General features: G+C 43.2%; 1 protein-coding gene across 4 annotated transcripts in view; it reads left to right on the top strand.

Annotated features, from left to right (window-relative positions):
* Positions 1-2,530: 2,530 nt before the first annotated feature.
* mib1 (MIB E3 ubiquitin protein ligase 1) overlaps positions 2,531-18,163 on the top strand; it is a 50,037-nt gene continuing 34,404 nt past the window's right edge. For all 4 annotated transcript variants that reach the window (XM_079285082.1, XM_079285083.1, XM_079285084.1 and 1 more), the window contains exons 1-12: positions 2,531-3,331; positions 4,507-4,678; positions 6,856-6,985; positions 10,205-10,309; positions 11,449-11,515; positions 11,850-12,054; positions 12,523-12,706; positions 13,720-13,864; positions 13,992-14,125; positions 15,011-15,118; positions 15,230-15,427; positions 15,560-15,711. In XM_079285082.1, coding sequence (XP_079141208.1) covers positions 3,103-3,331; positions 4,507-4,678; positions 6,856-6,985; positions 10,205-10,309; positions 11,449-11,515; positions 11,850-12,054; positions 12,523-12,706; positions 13,720-13,864; positions 13,992-14,125; positions 15,011-15,118; positions 15,230-15,427; positions 15,560-15,711 — 1,829 coding nt within the window. In that variant the 5' untranslated portion in view covers positions 2,531-3,102. The remainder of the gene's footprint in view (positions 3,332-4,506; positions 4,679-6,855; positions 6,986-10,204; positions 10,310-11,448; positions 11,516-11,849; positions 12,055-12,522; positions 12,707-13,719; positions 13,865-13,991; positions 14,126-15,010; positions 15,119-15,229; positions 15,428-15,559; positions 15,712-18,163) is intronic.

Below are 18,163 nucleotides of genomic sequence, written 5' to 3' on the forward strand. Positions count from 1 at the left end.
TGTGCCGTTTGAATGCGTTTACCGTCAATTTCAGCATATAGGCGCACTACAATGTAAGTGTATGCTGGGTTGACCACAGAGATCAGAGTGTCTGCTGATTTGACCGCAGTTGGGAAGGAGACCTTGGGTGGTGGTTACATATATAATTATGTGTATCAGCTGGTCAGATGGTTTTGTCTCCCCCTACCTTCGACGGAGGGGAAGTGCACCATGCGCGCTTGCAGTTTCTGCATGAGCCTTGAAATCTTCCCTTCGGTGTCTCTAGTGGGCTATAAATCAGTCAATAGACAATTAAATCGATATTTGCAAAGAAAGCCTGGTGATCATTGAACAACTTAAGCTTCTGAAAAAATGATCAGGGGATTTCCGGATGTAGTAGTCTCCAGTAAAACAGAATTAACAGCCAGGCAAAGTATCTGCCCCAGGGGCTATAGTCCCACAAGGGGCCCAGCCACTCAAGGTTCACCATGTGGCAATTAGTTAGTGGTAATTGAATTAACTGAGAATGTGTTTGTTGATACTGTCTTCACCATTATAAACTGAAATGATAGGCAGCTCAAAGCAACACCTGCATTATTACCTAATCTTGGGGCCTTATCTATAGTCGAGAAGGACCCTGAGTTAAAGTCTATATGTTTAAAGCCTTGTTATATAGTGTGTTTTACCAGGTACATTGCTGCATAATAATGCACAGAGAGTGAAAAAAAAATTTGGGTCATGGGCTATTATATTGAAGGCCCACTATAGGTTAGTCTGATTTCAAAAGTAGTCCATGAACATTTTTTGCGATTATCAGATTAAAGTATGTATTGTATCTGGTGAGTATGATATGACTTGACTTTTTAAATTTTTTTTAATGGAATTAACAATAAGATTTTGCACAATTTAGGTTGATTGATACTGGTTATAGATCAACATACACGTGGCCTTGTCTACCTCACCTTCTGGACTCTGGAGAAGTAAAGTACGATGATCTTTCAATATGCTAATTAATATATTAATAACAATTAACAGCTATACTCAATGAAAAATAAAATGCATTGCCTTAAAGTGGGAAAAAAAAGAAAAAATCCATTCACTGATACCAGCTGGTGGCCTTTGACACACTCATGCTGCTGCTGTTGCTTCTCTGTGGGCTGGATCTCATTTAATCATGAGTATTTGAATTAATGTCAGCTGTCATCAGCTCAGAGAGCTCTAATGTTACCACCATAAATCCAAAGTGTAGTAAACAATGTATGAGTGGATGCATTAATGCAAGAGAATATTCATTTTAGTATGTATTAATTCATTCGTCTATGATGGTTTGTATACTATATGTTCACACGCCTATAGAAAACATATATGTGTATTTTCTATGTCAATAATAGTTTAAAAAAAAAGATATTTTGTTCCACAAAATCAACTAAAACATTGATATTTGTATGTGTTTTGCCTACTTGTCTGTGTACAGTAAATTAGGACAGGTGGGTTAGTTAAAATTATTGTTAAATTATTGTTAGAATATCTGTCTGTATCTGTCTGGGCTTGCATGTTGCAGATGGATACTACCAGTGCACAATGTTGATTTAACACTCATAGAAGAGAGGAAAAAATGGATGGAAAGAAAATTGTATGACATTGGACATCAGACTCAAGTATACATCAATAATAATTATTATAACTATATGCAGATTTATACAGATGGATCTAAAGATAACGGGAATGGACACGTGGGATCAGGGGTATTCACACCAGAATTTAGTGTGACAATATGCAAACAAATTAATGACAGATTGTCTGTCTTTACAGCTGAAATGATTGCAATAATCTTGGGACTGCAATGGGTAGAAGAGGTCAGGCCTGAGAGAGTGGTCAACTGTGCAGATTCTGCTGCAGCTTTAAACAGCCTGAAGACAAAACAAACAATTAGAGAGGATTTAGTGATGGAAATATCTCTGATAATGTTGAGACTTCAAAGACTGGGAATTCATGTTCAATTTTGCTGGGTTCCTGCTCATGCAGGTGTGGAGGGTAATGCGAGAGCAGATATGATTGCAAAGAGAGCACTAACACTAAAAGAAGAGGAGATGTTGAAAATTCCTTTTGGAAAGGGGGAAGCTAAAGCATTAATAAGAGAGGCAGGACGGGAGTTATGGCAGAAGAAGTGGGACAACGATAACAAAGGAAGACATTATTATAACATTCAGAAATCCATAAATGTGAAGACATACAAAGGGAAGTATAGAAGAGAGGAGGTCATAATATCAAGGTTAAGGTTCGGACATACAGGACTTAACTCAACGCTGTATTTAATGGCAAAAATGGACTCAGATAAGTGCACTATTTGTAATGTTGGAAACAGTTGGAAACAGTGAAGAAAAGGTTACACTGAAACTGCACACTCCGGTACAGTAGGTGGCGGTATGCACCTATACAAGTTGGTTGCGACCCGCCAATCAAATTTAAAGAAGAAAGAAGAAGAAGCCTCGCGTCTTCGGGCTTTGTCGGTCACCTCCGTAGCTAGTTGTTGCTCGTCTGAGGTCTGAACGATGATTGACAATAATGGCGACGCGTTTATTCTGAGTTGACTCCAGGGGAACGTTCTCTGGTTGACAAAGGGAACGTCTCGGGTGGATTTTCAGCTCGACGGACAAAAAACAATAAGAATAAGGACTGACATTTACCTCAACGGAAAATAACTTGCTAGCCAGGAGAGGTTTATCCTGCTAGCATTGCTACAGCTAGCAACTCGGCTCGCTAGCTTGCTAAGTTGAAGAGGTGGCATTATTGTGTATGGAGTGGAGGAGAGAGAGAGCTTGCTGGGTACTCAGATCTGGCTAAGCTAGCAATGTGGCTACTTAATAGGCTGTTGGCTGAACGTTTATTAGTTTCTCATTCTCCAAGTCAACGCCGATGAGGCACTGGCTTACAGTTACCGTTAGCTTGTGGAGGATAGTTTTCGAGGAGGCTCCAACAGCCTCCTTTAGGTAGCTAACTTAGCTAGCAGGCTAGCTTTGTGGATTGTTCGTGTCCTTTCCTGTTCGGACTTGCTCGCACTTGGGATTTTGGAAACTGTCCACCAGCGCACCGGCTTTCAAACTTGTAATAGTGCACAAAAAAATGACGACCGGCAGGAATAACCGAGCGATGATGGAAGGAGTCGGAGCCAGAGTGGTCCGCGGACCCGACTGGAAGTGGGGGAAGCAGGATGGTGGAGAGGGACATGTTGGCACCGTGAGGAGTTTTGAAAGTCCAGAGGAGGTGGTGGTTGTCTGGGATAACGGGACGGCTGCTAACTACCGCTGTTCTGGAGCGTACGACGTGAGGATATTAGACAGTGCTCCAACAGGTAACTTTACAGCACTTTCAGACTGATGTACGACAGGTGTCTCGATGCCACAGAGTTATGTTTCACATAAAAGAGACTTTATAGACATGGATCACAGCTTCATGGTCAATATTTTGAGGCTTCGGTGCAGGAATGAGATCGATAACAAGCTGTTGCTGTAATTAATGTATTACTGCATGGTAGTAAGGCTAAGCTCTTTGGGTTGTTGAAGAAACTTTTAGTGTAAACAATTCTCGGAAGCATTGTTCTCTGTGTTGAAGGCAGACAATGTCTGCTTGACTTCCCCTATATATATATATATATATATATATACATACACATACACACACAGGATATGCACATTCAGAGTCAAGAATATTTGATTTTTTATTACACCTTTTTTTAGATGAAAACATTTCCAACATTATATAAAAGTATATCAGTAAAATGTAGACATAAAAATACTATTTTAGTCGTGGTTGACGTTTTAGAATTTCTGTTTAAATACAAACAATATAATTGTGATTACAGTTTAGCACATGTGTGCATAGTTAATTTGTGTACATAATAGAGAAAACTAATACCGACATCCAGTTTGTAATACTGCAAATATATAAATATTGTAAAACTTTCATCAGTGGGCCACAGGCTTGATCACCATTGTGTTTCCTCCTTTGATGATGTTGACAGTTATGTACATGAAAATCTTGATATTGCCACTTTAGATAAAACTTCACCATGTTTTTGGCTTTATGTCTCCGTACCTGTCATAGTATTAAATGCCATTTTCCGCATGTATCCCATTGACTGGCTCCATATATGTCACCACCTGATGATGCAGTCACATGATAAGGAGCAGAAGAGGCTTTTGGTGGTTCTTATTATCAGGATCCTTAAAGATCAACAATTTTCTAGATTTAAACTTTTAACTCCAAAATTAGTCAAGCTGTTCTCACGTTAACAGGTGTGCGATATAGCCCTCCTGAAAGGTAATGTGGACTAGGAATATGTGGAATAAGTTCCATTGTGTGCACAGTTATGTCAAATCATAGATTTCAGATTGCAAATTGAGTTCTTATTTTTGCACGGTTAGTATAAATAGATGTTATTCCAGTCGTATTTTTAATCGCATGCAATGTCTTACACAATAAAACCCCATTTTGTTTGCTTCAAATGTTAAATCTGCCCCTCCTCAGGCATCAAGCATGACGGAACCATGTGTGACACCTGCCGTCAACAGCCCATCATCGGCATTCGCTGGAAATGTGCTGAGTGCACCAATTACGACCTTTGCACAACCTGTTACCATGGAGACAAGCATCACCTGAGACACCGCTTCTACCGGATCACCACCCCGGGCAGCGAGAGGTGAGCTTAGCCCAAACATTAGCCGGTTTTGTGCTCTCACTTTAGACCCACCCGTATATATGTATATACGTTGTATACGACAGACACGCGGTTAGCCAGGTAACGCCACTCCATTGTGGATTGGTGGCCCCGCCCCTATTCGTCTGGCCTTATGTTGCGTTAAGTGTGTGTGTGACATTTGAGAGGTCTTTTGTGCAGACAGGATCTATCTCTATGCTCCCAGCCCTCAGTTGCCAGGCAACAGCTCAGCCTCGTTTTAAGAGCCAGTCATACCTTTTTGTAAAAAAATCACATTAATGCAACATAGAATTTATTTGAGTAGATTTCCCAGATTTGTTTTTTTGCTCTTGTGTTTATGTCTTCAGAAGGCTGCATGCTCATGAAATATAACGTACGGATTTATTGAAAAAGTCTGTTTCGCAGCTGACTTTCGAGCTTTGTAATTGCATATAATGAACAGAGACAATGAAAACTTTTCACGACATCATGTAAGACTGCTTCCTGTTTAGTACGAAGGACTTACAAGTATGTTATAACTGTGAGAATTTACCAATCACATAATAATATAAAGAGTAACACTAGGCGTGTACAGGCCAGTCCCAGCAGGGTGCTACAGATGTCCCTTGTGCTTAATATTGTTTTATTTATCACTATTGTCACTCAATGTTCAGTGTTCGTGTGTAAAACTATCATTTATATAAACTCTGCACTTTGTATGACAATAAATGCATTTTAGTGAGAAGTTGTTGTGCTGTGAAGATAGTGGTGGGTTTACTGTCAAGCCTCCTCAGGACGTGTTGACATTGTCAGCAAGACATTAGATAGCATTGTTGTTGTTGACTCACTAAAAGTTGACCTAAAAAATGATGTTAAATTAGTTTTGGATCTTAGTCAGGACAATGGAAGCTGGCGCAGAAGCTGTTACAGTTTGGGCAAACTTTGAATGAATGCATGTGCAGACAAGAAGGCAGCGTTCCTTTCCTTTAAAGATGCTCCACACGGAGATTATTGCGTAGTAGGAAAACAAACAATCAAATCAGTTCACAGTGATGTGGTTTAAAGACTTTAAATGTATTATTTGGACCTGATTATGAGTAAGCACACTCATTAAATTCCACAACTTGCATTTGATTGTGTTATTGCAAAGACTGTCAGTACTGTGATGACGTTTCATCCATTTCAGGCCTATTTCAGCCAAATACCATCATTGACTAAATGAACACATGGCCCAACAGCTGGCAGCCTTTTCAACCGAGCGCGACTTCATTTCCCCCGAGACAGACGTTGCATAAAGCACAATGGGTGCTGGAGGTCTCCCCATCGTAGTGGGGTGTTTAGTTACACCGCATTAGATTCTGTCACTAACTGCCGGAGAGGGAGTGGTTAGAGGCCACGAGCGGTCTGCATTGGTTAGACCCTCACCGTCCAGCTGTCGCGTCTACCACCACGGCTCACACTTATTTGATGCTTGGCGCTCAGCTATCATTCGCTATTACCTCTTCATTGGTTCCGGCTCGTTCAGACTTTTTTTAACGGTGGCTTTTCATTTGCATTTGCACTGCCATGATTGTTGGGTTTGGCTGAGAACGGAAAGAATTGTCAGTGAAGTGTAAATGCCGTGTCATTACAAAGATTATTGTTATTCGTAATGTTACGAGTTACAACACGACCCCTGCCACTCGCACAGCGTGTTCCCTGAATCGAACGTATACCTAAAGTCAATAGAAAAGAGCTCGCCACAATAAAATAATGTGTGTCTGATGTTTCAATGACTTGAAAAGATCAGTGCTGATGTGTTGGTTGCAATTCTTGACAAATATTTCTGGTTTGATTTGTTTTGCCATCGTCAAACATCCGTTGCTCAGTGGACTGCATGGTTGGTTCAGCAGATTAGATGCTGTTAAGGCCACGTCCCAGTTAGCCATGTCCCATTTGCTGAAAGTAATTCACACCATGACTCCGGAGCAGTAGGCACACAGAGAAGGGCAGTTATTACGGACGCGAGGTATCACAAGGGAAGCATCGCCTCTGCGATGCATATTTGCTAGTAATTCGGAAAAATACCTGTCAATTGATCCATGGAAACAGAGCCCCTGTAAACACCTGCTGTTGAGTATTCTGACAGTGTTGAGAGTGATTTAAGCTGAACCCAAATGGAAATCTTTGTTTTTGAGTAGAGTTCTTTTGGAGTCACGTCGAAAGTCAAAGAAAATCACAGCCAGAGGGATCTTCACCGGTGGCCGGGTCGTGAGAGGAGTGGACTGGCAGTGGGAAGACCAAGATGGAGGCAACGGAAGGAGAGGAAAGGTAATGATAATGAACTTTATTTATGTTGCATCCTTAAAAACAGAGTTTACAAAGTGCTTTGACAGACAAAGCAAGGAAACTAAAGTAAACGTTAAACCCTGATACAGTACAGTGGATGAAATAGTAAAACCAATCGATACGATAAGAACAAGGGATGAAATAATAATAACAAAAATAAAAGACAGTGATAAAGCAGTAAAAGTACAGAATCACATCAAAGCCAGTCAGTAAAAATGGGTTTTAAGAAGTGATTTCAAGAGTGACGAGTGACGTTGTCTGTTTCAACCAATGAGAAGCCGAGCTTCTGCATTCTGAACTCGTAAGTCTTGAGAAGATAAAAGCATGAATGACTTGTTCCAGGTCAGCGTGTGAGTGGATTGGTTTGAATCTGTGAGACCGTTCTAGTTTGAAGGAAGCAGGACTGGACAGCTCAAAAAAATAAAAATAAAACGAACTTAAGTGCAGCATCGTTTAAGACTGTTGAATAAAATTGTCTACTGTGTCAAAGGCTGCACTTGGGTCTAAAATAATTCAAATAGGATCGGTTCCAGCCAAGAAAGTAGAGCCTGTAACTCCACTTTGCCCATTTTCTTTCTCCACGAGCCAGTGACCTGTAAATACAGTACAGAGCTGAGATCAGTGAGCACTGAGGCCAATAAGACAAGTACTCCTCTAAGTCTGGCAGTCAGTTATAACCCGGGGCCAGTGCTGGAAAGATGTTTCTGGCTTTGCTATTCCTCATATAGTGAAAGGCATGTGACCTTTATCACTCTGCCACTTGTTTTTACATCACCTGAGAGCTTCTCTGGGCTCCAGACGCTGACAGTTTTCCGTGGACAAGGCACAAAAATAAAAATAAGGCCGAGAGTGAGAATTGTCTTCTATAAATCATTTTATCACCTGTGAGGTATAAAAGTTCATACATCTTTCCATTCCTTGCTGAATGAACATGACTACTAAATGATTCAGTTTCAAAAACGTAGGCAAACTCGGCTTTTTGTTTTTAATTCAAAGCTGCACAGTTAAGTGGATAATAAATCCCAGGTGGTAAAGCAGACTTAGTACGTCTGACAGAGGCCATGACGACCACATGTGTGCCACCGAGCGGAGCATGAACGCCCTTAAGGGCGCCATAGAAGGATCCTTTGCCCTCAACGACCGTAGAAAGGAAAAAACAAGCTTGCATCTCAGGATGTGATTCGATTTGAAATGTGCGGGAGCCTCAACCAAAACAGGAAGGGCTCTGCCTGACTCTACGTGTTTTGTAGCATGGACATGTTGCAGCCAGGCGAGAACACAGCCCAGTGCTCTGGTGTCTCGTTAAGCGTTGTTCATACTCGCGCTTGGCGGTGTAGCGCGAGCCTCCGCAGATTGCGCGCGAGGCGTTTACACACAATACGCTGTTTGTTACATTATTTTCCAAAAACCGCCAGAGGGCGTACAAACAAAATGAAGTGTGAAGAATCAAAAAGACAACAAGTGTGACCTATAGACTGTGGGTGTAAGCGGCAAGAAGCCATAAACCAACCTCCACAATACAGAGGAGGGATTGTAATGATCTGTAAACTCATATCTCATATTCATGGACTACTTTATTGCCTTTGTTCAAGCCCCGTAAAAAAAAAAGTATTAAAAAGCCTTCGTTTAATTCTGCGGATTGCTCTTTGTGTTTCCTGAGGCTATAAACAGACCTCCTTCCTGCAGGTTAGTCCAGACTCAGACCCATTATTACAAAGCAATACTATGTCTGATGAGTCCAGCCCAGTCTATTTAGATTTATACTGTAAAGTGCTTGTCTTTTGACTCTGGTCCAGACCCCGGAGTATTCCATTTAACAGCCCCTGCAGGCGATTTAAGACTTAATTTTGCTGTGTTATTTAATGGCATATCTCATTACTGTTTTATGATGCTGTAAGCAATATGCTCTCCAGAAAACTGCTACTGCATGTCCTGACGCTTAGATGATGAATATTACTTCTCCAGGCCAGTTCATCAATTACCCTGAAAGTAATTTAACGATTTGGTTTCTGTGTTTCCTTAAAGGCACAGCTTCTGATAAAATAATTAATTTACTCCAGTGCAGCTCTTCTCTTGACACTTTTTCGATATGATGAAAGTTGTCTCGTGTGAAAATCCCCAACCCTCTCTCCAAATTTGAATTGATTTTTCTGTCCCCCATTCATAGCTCATTGCTTATTTATGCCAATAACACGTCATTTTCCTTTGCTTACTGAGCCTTTTTATTTTTTTTAGCCAAAAGCCGCGAGCCGGTCCTGAATACATAAGTCGGCGTCATTTCATAACTTTTAGGTTTTCTGTGATGATAGGAGCGTTTTCTTAAGTATCTCCTGAAAGTTTTTTCCCTTTTTTTTTCCCTTTTTGGTTTTCAAGCCGAAAATTTCTGTGGCAAAAACGATGCTTACTGACTGTCGGTATATTTCAAATGTCTACGTTGGCATGATTATGAAGAGAAAATGCTTTTCGTGCTAAACTCAGCGTACTACGACCGCAGTGTGGATCCAGTGTGGATACGACAAAAGTTTAGTATTTCTTGTAAGATTGCAATGCAGTTGAAATTAAATTAAATCTAATTGCGACCCCAAGAATTAAAGCCTAATCGAATGTGTTCTTGATGTATCCCACTCCTAGTATTTCTGAGTATTTAGGGAAAGAACCCCCCCTTGAATTTGAAGCTGTGTGGCTGTGTGTGTATAGATTTACTGCACCAGCATCCCGACGACTCTTAATGTCCTCTGTAACCATGTTGGGAAAGCAGTGGTACAACTTAATTCAAACTCTCTGATGTGTTCGCACCCGGAGCGACACGGCAAATCGGTACCCAGTGCATGGCTAGAAGACGCTGGACCCTTCAACGAGAGTTCAACTTGTGTGAGCAGACATATTGTCTCCTGGGTCACTGTTCTGTAGTTCAACCTTCACTCTGCCCTTTAGTTTGAAAAGATGATTTCCCTTCAGGGATCAATAAAGTGTCATATTCACCATCATGATGAGGTTTCAAGATGAAAAACACCTGCTTGAAAGCTCCCATTAAGAAAGTGATCCCCTTCTGGTCGATATTGTATTTTTACACACAGTATGCCGACACTTTAATTTCCAATTACACCCGGCCAATAATTTATCCCAAAATTAGGAGTAAAACTCAATGTGGCCTTATTTGTCTTTCTCATCTTAACCCCTCCTCCTCTTCCTCCTCCACAGGTGACGGAGATCCAGGACTGGAGTGCAGCCAGCCCTCACAGCGCTGCCTACGTACTGTGGGACAATGGGGCCAAGAACCTGTACAGAGTGGGCTTTGAGGGAATGGTGAGCAAACTTCTAGCCTGGCCCTATCGCTCAGTCTCACACACACACACACACACACACACACACACACACACACACACACACACACACACACACACACACACACACACACACACACACACACACACACACACACACACACACACACACACACACACACAAAGCCTCAGAAAAGATCAGCTGTCAGGTGGCATTTGTGTTTGACCGCTGGGCCGGGGGGGCTCTTTCTTTTGCTGCCAGGCCTTTGTGAGAGCCACGCAGCCGGCATGAGTCAGGCACAATTGTACAGGCAGCTGGAAGGGGAAGATATCTACATGATAAAGGCAAGCTGTTCTTCCTGCATTTTAGGGGGAGAGAGTGAACATGGAGGTCAACTTTAGAAGGGGGGGGGGGGGGGGGGGGGGGGGTTGCTGCAGGCGCAGCTACACACGCGTCTCAAATGAGAAGCCTCTTCCTCATTGGTGGAGACTGCCCTTTCCTTTTTACGAAAGAGGCCAATCGGGTGTCTCGGTTGCATAACAGATTTGTTCTTTGTCATTTTAATAGGCTGATAGAGAAGTAGGTGGCATCTGCCTCTGGATTATTTAAATAGCCTCGACCCCCTCATCTTGACTGTTTTATTTTGGCTTAGTTTTTTATGGAAAATGATCAAATCCTGCTAAAAAAAACTACAAAGTTACAGCACATTTGCTTATGTGAAGTACCTTTCCCTGTTAATGAATGTCTGGTTTGTGCTCAGAGCATCGTGAGATCCAAAGTGTCTCGCTGGCTTGATGCAGTAGGATAGACTGGAGTTATTCATTTGTCTGGACTTGTTCTACTCAGGGCTTTAGTGTTCATTCCGCTCAGAGGAATGTTTGCTCTGCCTCACAATCATCTCTGCCCTCTAACTCTGCCACAGTGGCTGCGCATCTGAGTCATCACAAACGATGCGATGCCTTCTCTCTGTAGCAATGTAGTGTTTCGTCGTCCTGCCTTACCCTCGGGGCACTGATATTGTTGGTATTCTAGGCAACTACACTCACACTACAGCATGAAGTGAGTAAATTCTCTGTGCCATCATTCACGGTCCTCCTGCCCCTCCTCTAATGTAATTACCTCGGGTAATTATCTAATCCCTTCCCTCTTTTCTCTCTCAGTCTGATCTGAAATGTGTCCAGGATGCCAAAGGAGGCTCTTTTTACAGAGACCACTGTCCCGTTTTAGGTAAGTGAGCCTGTGATCTGCGTCCACCGTCATTATTGCACCAATTCTCTCTCACCTATCGTTCTGGTGCAGTGAATTCAAGGGCATTAGGGGAGGTTTCACTTGTAGTTAGCGCTGTTTGGCCACCAGATGGCAGCACTGCACAGTCACCTGGCTGCCAAAGCCACGTACAGGCTCAGGTCATGCAGTGAGACGTTTGATGGTATTATTATCCACAAATAGCCACATTGAGTACTTGTAGTAATGCCTTGCCTCTGTTTTGTTGTTACCAATTTGCTGCCACATATGTGGTTAAAAAGTTACTATATCGATAGCGCTGACCTTAATCTCCCAGGTGAGCAGAATGGCAACAGAAATCCTGGCGGCCTCCAGATCGGAGACCTGGTCAACATCGACTTAGACCTCGAGATCGTTCAGTCCCTCCAACACGGCCACGGTGGGTGGACCGACGGCATGTTTGAGACGCTCACCACCACCGGCACAGTGTGTGGCATCGATGAGGATCACGACATCGTCGTGCAGTACCCCAGTGGGAACAGGTGAGTCCCTAGAGATGGACCAGCTCAGATTTGTCAGCTGAAACTGCGTCTCATGAATTCAGTTTTATATAACCCCCTTTCACCTCATCTCAGGTAAATGCCACCAAACGCTGAAGTACATCTTCATAACAAGATTAAGTTATGGTTTGTAACACTTGAGAGAAGAACCTCTCTAAAAGTTAGTGGTCAATTTGTTGTAAAATACAATTTAAAAAGTGGATCTTCTCATCACTTTAAATGTCAACTTCAGTCTGCTTCAAGTATTCATAAAAACTCATAACTCAGTCAGACATGGATCATTTAAACAAAGGTTTTCTATTTATTTTATATTTTCTCATTACTTAATCGTAGCTTGCGAAACCCCAAATATTCCATGCGACTGCTCCGAATCTACTCTTGTTCCGGTATCATATTTTATGAGTTGTGAGTAAATAAGTTCGAACAATGCCTTCATTTCCGTATCCTCAGGTGGACGTTTAACCCCGCCGTGCTGACAAAGGCCAACGTAGTGCGCAGCGGCGACGCAGCAGCCGGGGCCGAGGGAGGCACCTCCCAGTTCGTAGTGGGAGACCTGGTCCAGATCTGCTACGACATCGACCGCATCAAACTGCTCCAAAGAGGCCACGGAGAGTGGGCCGAGGCAATGCTACCTGTAAGAGTGCTAACGAGTTTATGTATAGTGTGGCATGATACTATCCACCGGACTGTGAAGTTGTGTGAGTGACGGAACATCTTCAAATCTAATGTACACTTCAGTGGATAGTGTCATTAAAACAAGCCAGACAATATGTGTTGTGTTTGATATTTGCACCAGACATTTTTGTGATTGTTTAAATCATTACATTAATTCATTACGAGCACACAATTTATATGCAAACAGGTTCTATAAATTAGGCTGAATCAATCTCGCTCTGCTGTTTCCCCTGCAAATCACTCCGCGTCTGTGTCGCTGCCAATTTGTTTGTTTTGATCCTTTTTGGTCTCAACAAGACTCTATTCTTCCCTTATTATGATTTGTTTGTTTGTTCATCGCTGCCCAGCGCGCCTGAGGTTATGTATCGCCAGTCTACTTCAATATGCCACTTGTCCCTGCCAAACTGTCTGTCCCCCCCCCCCCCCCCTTCAGCATCTAATGAGCCTTAAAACCCAGAGACGGGTTGTAGCTTTGATCACTAGCCACGGCGGTTTGTCGCAGCAGCAGCTCCCCCCGTTATTGATGGCATCCTCCAGGACGGCCCCAGACCCGCCTCGACACACTCAAAGTGCCTCTTTCTCATACAGCCGAGATCCAGACGATATGATTCAAAATTGGAAAGCATTTTGCTCCGTCCTCTTTGTATCGGCTGTATAGATGAATAATAGTCTAGCCAGTAGCGGGGTCTCATTCTTTTATATCCATCTTGTTTCTTGTGCAAGTAAATGTCCTCTGAATAATGAGAACACATCTTAAATCTGTAATATTTCGTTTTTTTTCTGTCAGGTTTTTATTTTTGTTACTGCTCCGAGTGGGACAATTGCTTTGTTGAGCTGGTGTTTTTAATTTTTTGCTCTTTGTCCTTCCCCGCACTCGTCCTACCAATCTTACAGGCTCCGTTACACAGAACATAGCCCATAGACAACAGCCCTCCACGTACTAATGAGTTTTGTCGCAACATGTACCAACAGACCCTCGGCAAGGTGGGCCGTGTGCAGCAGATCTACTCTGACAGCGACCTGAAGGTCGAGGTTTGTGGAACTTCCTGGACGTACAATCCCGCCGCTGTCACCAAGATTGCCCCCTCTGGCTCCGCTGTCACCAACGCCTCTGGAGGTATGTGTGAACAAGCGCTCCTGACGTGGAGAGAGTGTCATTGTGGTTCTTTTGTCCTCACTGCTGCCTGTTCTCTGACACCTTAACACGCAGTCACTGTCTGCTCTTTTTCCCTCCGTTTGGCCAGAGCGTCTGTCTCAGCTGCTGAAGAAACTGTTTGAGACACAAGAGTCCGGAGACATCAATGAGGAACTGGTCAAGGCAGCAGCCAATGGTGACCTGGCCAAAGTGGAGGACATCCTGAAGAGACCTGATGTAGATGTAAGTGCTCAACATACAGTATTTTGGTATGAACTGCTGCTGGACTTCTAGATATTAGATAGTCATTTTGCCGTTGAATATCTACAAGAGATCTGAGTCCATTGATGATTGTAGCTGGAATATCCCTAGCTGAGCTCTGCTCTGCTCTCAGTATATCGAGGAGGCTGAGTCTCTCCTCGGGAAGGCCTCTGAGATCCTCCCACTCTCTCAATCTGAAAAGCATTAAGGCTGGGCCCAGAGGAGGCACGAGGAGCATTGGTGTGCACTGCAGCACAGACCCGATTCCCTCTTTAAATCAAGCTGAGATCTACAAACCCTGCTACAGGCTACAGGCCAGGGAAAACATCCTTTTTGCCACAGGGCAGAAGCCCGCGCCCGGTGTAGGTTATGAGAACTGGTTACGTCAAGTCTGCAACACTGTCCTCACTCAGAGAGCAAGAGCGTGTGTGCGCGTGTGTGTGTGTGTGTGCGTGTGTGCGTGTGTGTGTGTGTGTGTGCGCGTGTATGTGTGTGTGTGTGTGTGTGTGTGTGTGTGTGTGTGTGTCAGTTGTAAAGGCTGGCCAGATGCCCTACTGCCTTTCAGTGGAATTATTTGCTTAAAGCTGAGCACACTGAGCTCGGCCAAGTGATCCGCCTGCCAGGACAAGAGACGTCTTAAGACTCCCAAAGGAGTCCACATTAATATTTATAGGCTTGAGTTTTTGCAGCGCTGCAGTTGCTGATGAAACATGCACACACAGCCGTGCATGCGCTGCCGCTCACACTGACGCTTAAACACGCCCTCACCGAGCTCTTAGCCCCTCAGGTGAACGGCTAATGCAGCAGATGTGTATCAACACATGACATCGACACACACCCATATTCTCGCTCTCGATGTGTTTACAGGTGAATGGCCAATGTGCTGGACACACCGCTATGCAGGCAGCCAGTCAGAATGGTCACGTGGACGTCCTAAAGCTGCTGCTGAAACACAGCGTGGACCTGGAAGCTGAGGTTCGTATAGTTAAACACAATCCTCGTCTCGCATCCATTTCATGATCACAAAATACATCTTAGGCTAAGTAAGTGCTTTTCACTCAGTCATTATGCTGGTGTGTCATTCAGGACAAAGATGGAGACCGGGCAGTGCACCACGCATCCTTTGGCGATGAGGGCTCTGTCATTGAGGTACTGCAGAGGGGCGGTGCTGACTTGAATGCCAGGAACAAGCGAAGGCAGACTCCATTACACATAGCGGTCAACAAGGGACACCTGCAGGTGGTCAAAACCCTGCTGGACTTTGGCTGCCACCCCAGCCTTCAGGTATCTATCACTGCGACTTATTTACGGGTAAAAAAATAAATGCTTTGTGAGAGTAGAGAGGTCGTTTACAGCAGGGTTTGAATCACAGATGAGTACGAGAGGAGGAAGTTACACGAGGTTTCCCCTTTTTAGGATTCCGAGGGGGACACGCCGCTGCACGATGCCATAAGCAAGAAGAGAGATGACATGCTGTCTGTGCTGCTGGAGGCTGGTGCTGATGTCACCATCACCAACAATAATGGCTTCAATGCCTTGCATCACGCGGCCCTTCGAGGAAACCCCAGGTATGAGACACTGTCCTGCTCTCCCGCTTGCTGTCGCAGCTGTTTGGGGTCTACGAGGGACCGGGGCATGTTTGGCTGGAATCTGTGGAGACGGGATCCTCAGGATCGCAATAGTCTCACCTTAAACGCCTTACATATTTGTAAATGTCCACACACTGATTCTTTCTGGACTGATTCAGCATTGAAGCACAAGACTCCAGAACTGGAAAAGAGATTTCACAGTGCGTTTAAAAAATATCAATTGAGAAATCTGATTGTTGGCACCGTGAGACTTTTTTGCCCTAATAGTGAATTTGCACCAGACCAGTGTTTGATTGTATGCGTGACAGTCATAACACAAATATCTTCAGTGCCAAAATTGTGATTATTTAGACTTGATTATTGAACAATAACTCAACTGATAGATAATTGTTGTCAATATTCAGCCCAACTGAAACAACTTTAGTTCAGGAAACTACATCAGTCAAAACTACAACCACTACACTTCCTGTTTTGAGGCCGTGGCAAAATCACTAATCTGTTACTACGAACCCGTTACTGAGTCATCGTCCACTGGAATGAAAGACGTGGGCTCACCACCTACAGGTCTAAACTGGGAGACAGACTCGGTCGGGTCATTGACATAAACGAGTAAAAAACTTTATCATCAAAAGTGTTTAAAAGCACTTCAGAATGTCATTGATTTCACCAATTTTAAGATACATTTTCAGTCCTGGATTATTATTGCACTGTTGAATGTGTCCCAAGGAAAATATGCAAAACCTATAAATCAAAGTTCCAGTATTTTCCAAACGTGTTGTGTAATACACTACTGCAGTCTTGTGTGATGCTTCCCCTTAAAATTCTCCAAAGGTCTTCAACGTTAGTAGTAAATCTAAAATAAATCAAAGAGATATTTAGATATAAATCAATGTTTAAAGTTATTCCACAGATTCCACCTCAATTAAAAAATAGTTTAAAGCCGTTAAAACTAAAAGAAGTTCAATTCCACTTCCTCACTGATCACATTTCATCCAACGATACAATTTACTTTGGATCTCAATTTGGTTTGACATTGATTGAGGTGTGAGGCGGGCCTTAAGGCTTCATCCATCTCCCCAACAGATGCTACGGTCTCAAGTTGACATCAGACTACCTTTTAGGCCATGAAAGCATCTGTCTTTCATTGAATTGTTGTTTATTAGTGTAGTTAATAGCCCTTGAAGTTCATTTGTTGTTTCTTCTTTACTGGTGTGCCGGTCCGTCTCTGTGTGTTGTGAGCAGAGGCCGGCCTGAAGCGGCAGCCGTTCGCCTTGTCCTTGGCCGTAGCTATTTCTGTCTGGAGGACGTTACCGCTCCACTCTTTGGCTACTTCATTCGTGTCTCTCAATGAGCGTGTTAAAGATGGCTCAGTGAGACGGCTGCCTGTATCCGGTTGTTCATTCGGGGTCTCTTAAACTGATGGACATTGACGTTACAGGGTCGGCGTTATAGAACGGAGCGGCCTTCACATCTGCTTCACGCGCTGAGCGCTTTTCCGTGTGTACGTGTATGGTTGCGCATGAGCGTGGTTATCCCGGGCTAAATGTCATTCCCCTTCACTGGCATTCATTCGTTTTGGCATGAGGACAAGTAGGATTGAGGTCGGAGGGCTGTGGAACACCTGCCACAAGCCTGACCAGACCCAGCCTTCCACCTCTGGCGCACTAAAGCCGGGGCCTGGTTCCTGTGCGGTACACTGACCAACTGATTGGACATGAAGAGTAATGATATGAAAACACAAAGCATTGCCTATCAAGGAAAATCCGCTGTCCGTGGGTTAATCTCCAGTGACATTTTTTGGCAAATACATGTAATTAACATACGGATTGTCAGGAAAGGACTTATTTTCTCTGACAAGCAAATGATTAAAATGATGGTTGTACCGTAATAACAATAATTTGGGACAAATTAAGTAACACTTTTAGGGGAAAGACAGTGATCACAAACAGAAAAGGTTCCAACCAGACAAACATAAAGACAAAGTATGAACAGCAACAAAAGTGCAAAAATGCAGGAAATATAAATACTTAAAATAAATGTTTTTTATATTTTTTTACGTATTTTATTTTTGATTTATTTTATGAAAGATGCAGAACTAGCTTCCCCGACCGATCTCATACAGCAGGTCGGTCCAGAGCTGATGGTCCTTGAAATTATTTAATTAATTAAATGTAATTATATAGATTCGAGTCTGATTCATCCACATGTTCATTTTATTTTTTAATCATACCCACTAATTGACAAAAGAATCACACACACGACACACAAAATTGGCCATGTGGTCCGAAATCCCAGCCTGACTTTGTAGTCCGTGTGTGAAACGATGTTACAACACCACTGTGTTGTCTTTTATTACAGCTTTTAAACTTTAATGAATGATGGTAAACTCATTTAGGAAAGGTCACAGACTGGCAGAGTGTAAACACACTTG

This window comes from Melanostigma gelatinosum (assembly GCF_949748355.1).
Source record: "Melanostigma gelatinosum genome assembly, chromosome: 15".
Lineage (NCBI taxonomy): Eukaryota > Metazoa > Chordata > Actinopteri > Perciformes > Zoarcidae > Melanostigma > Melanostigma gelatinosum.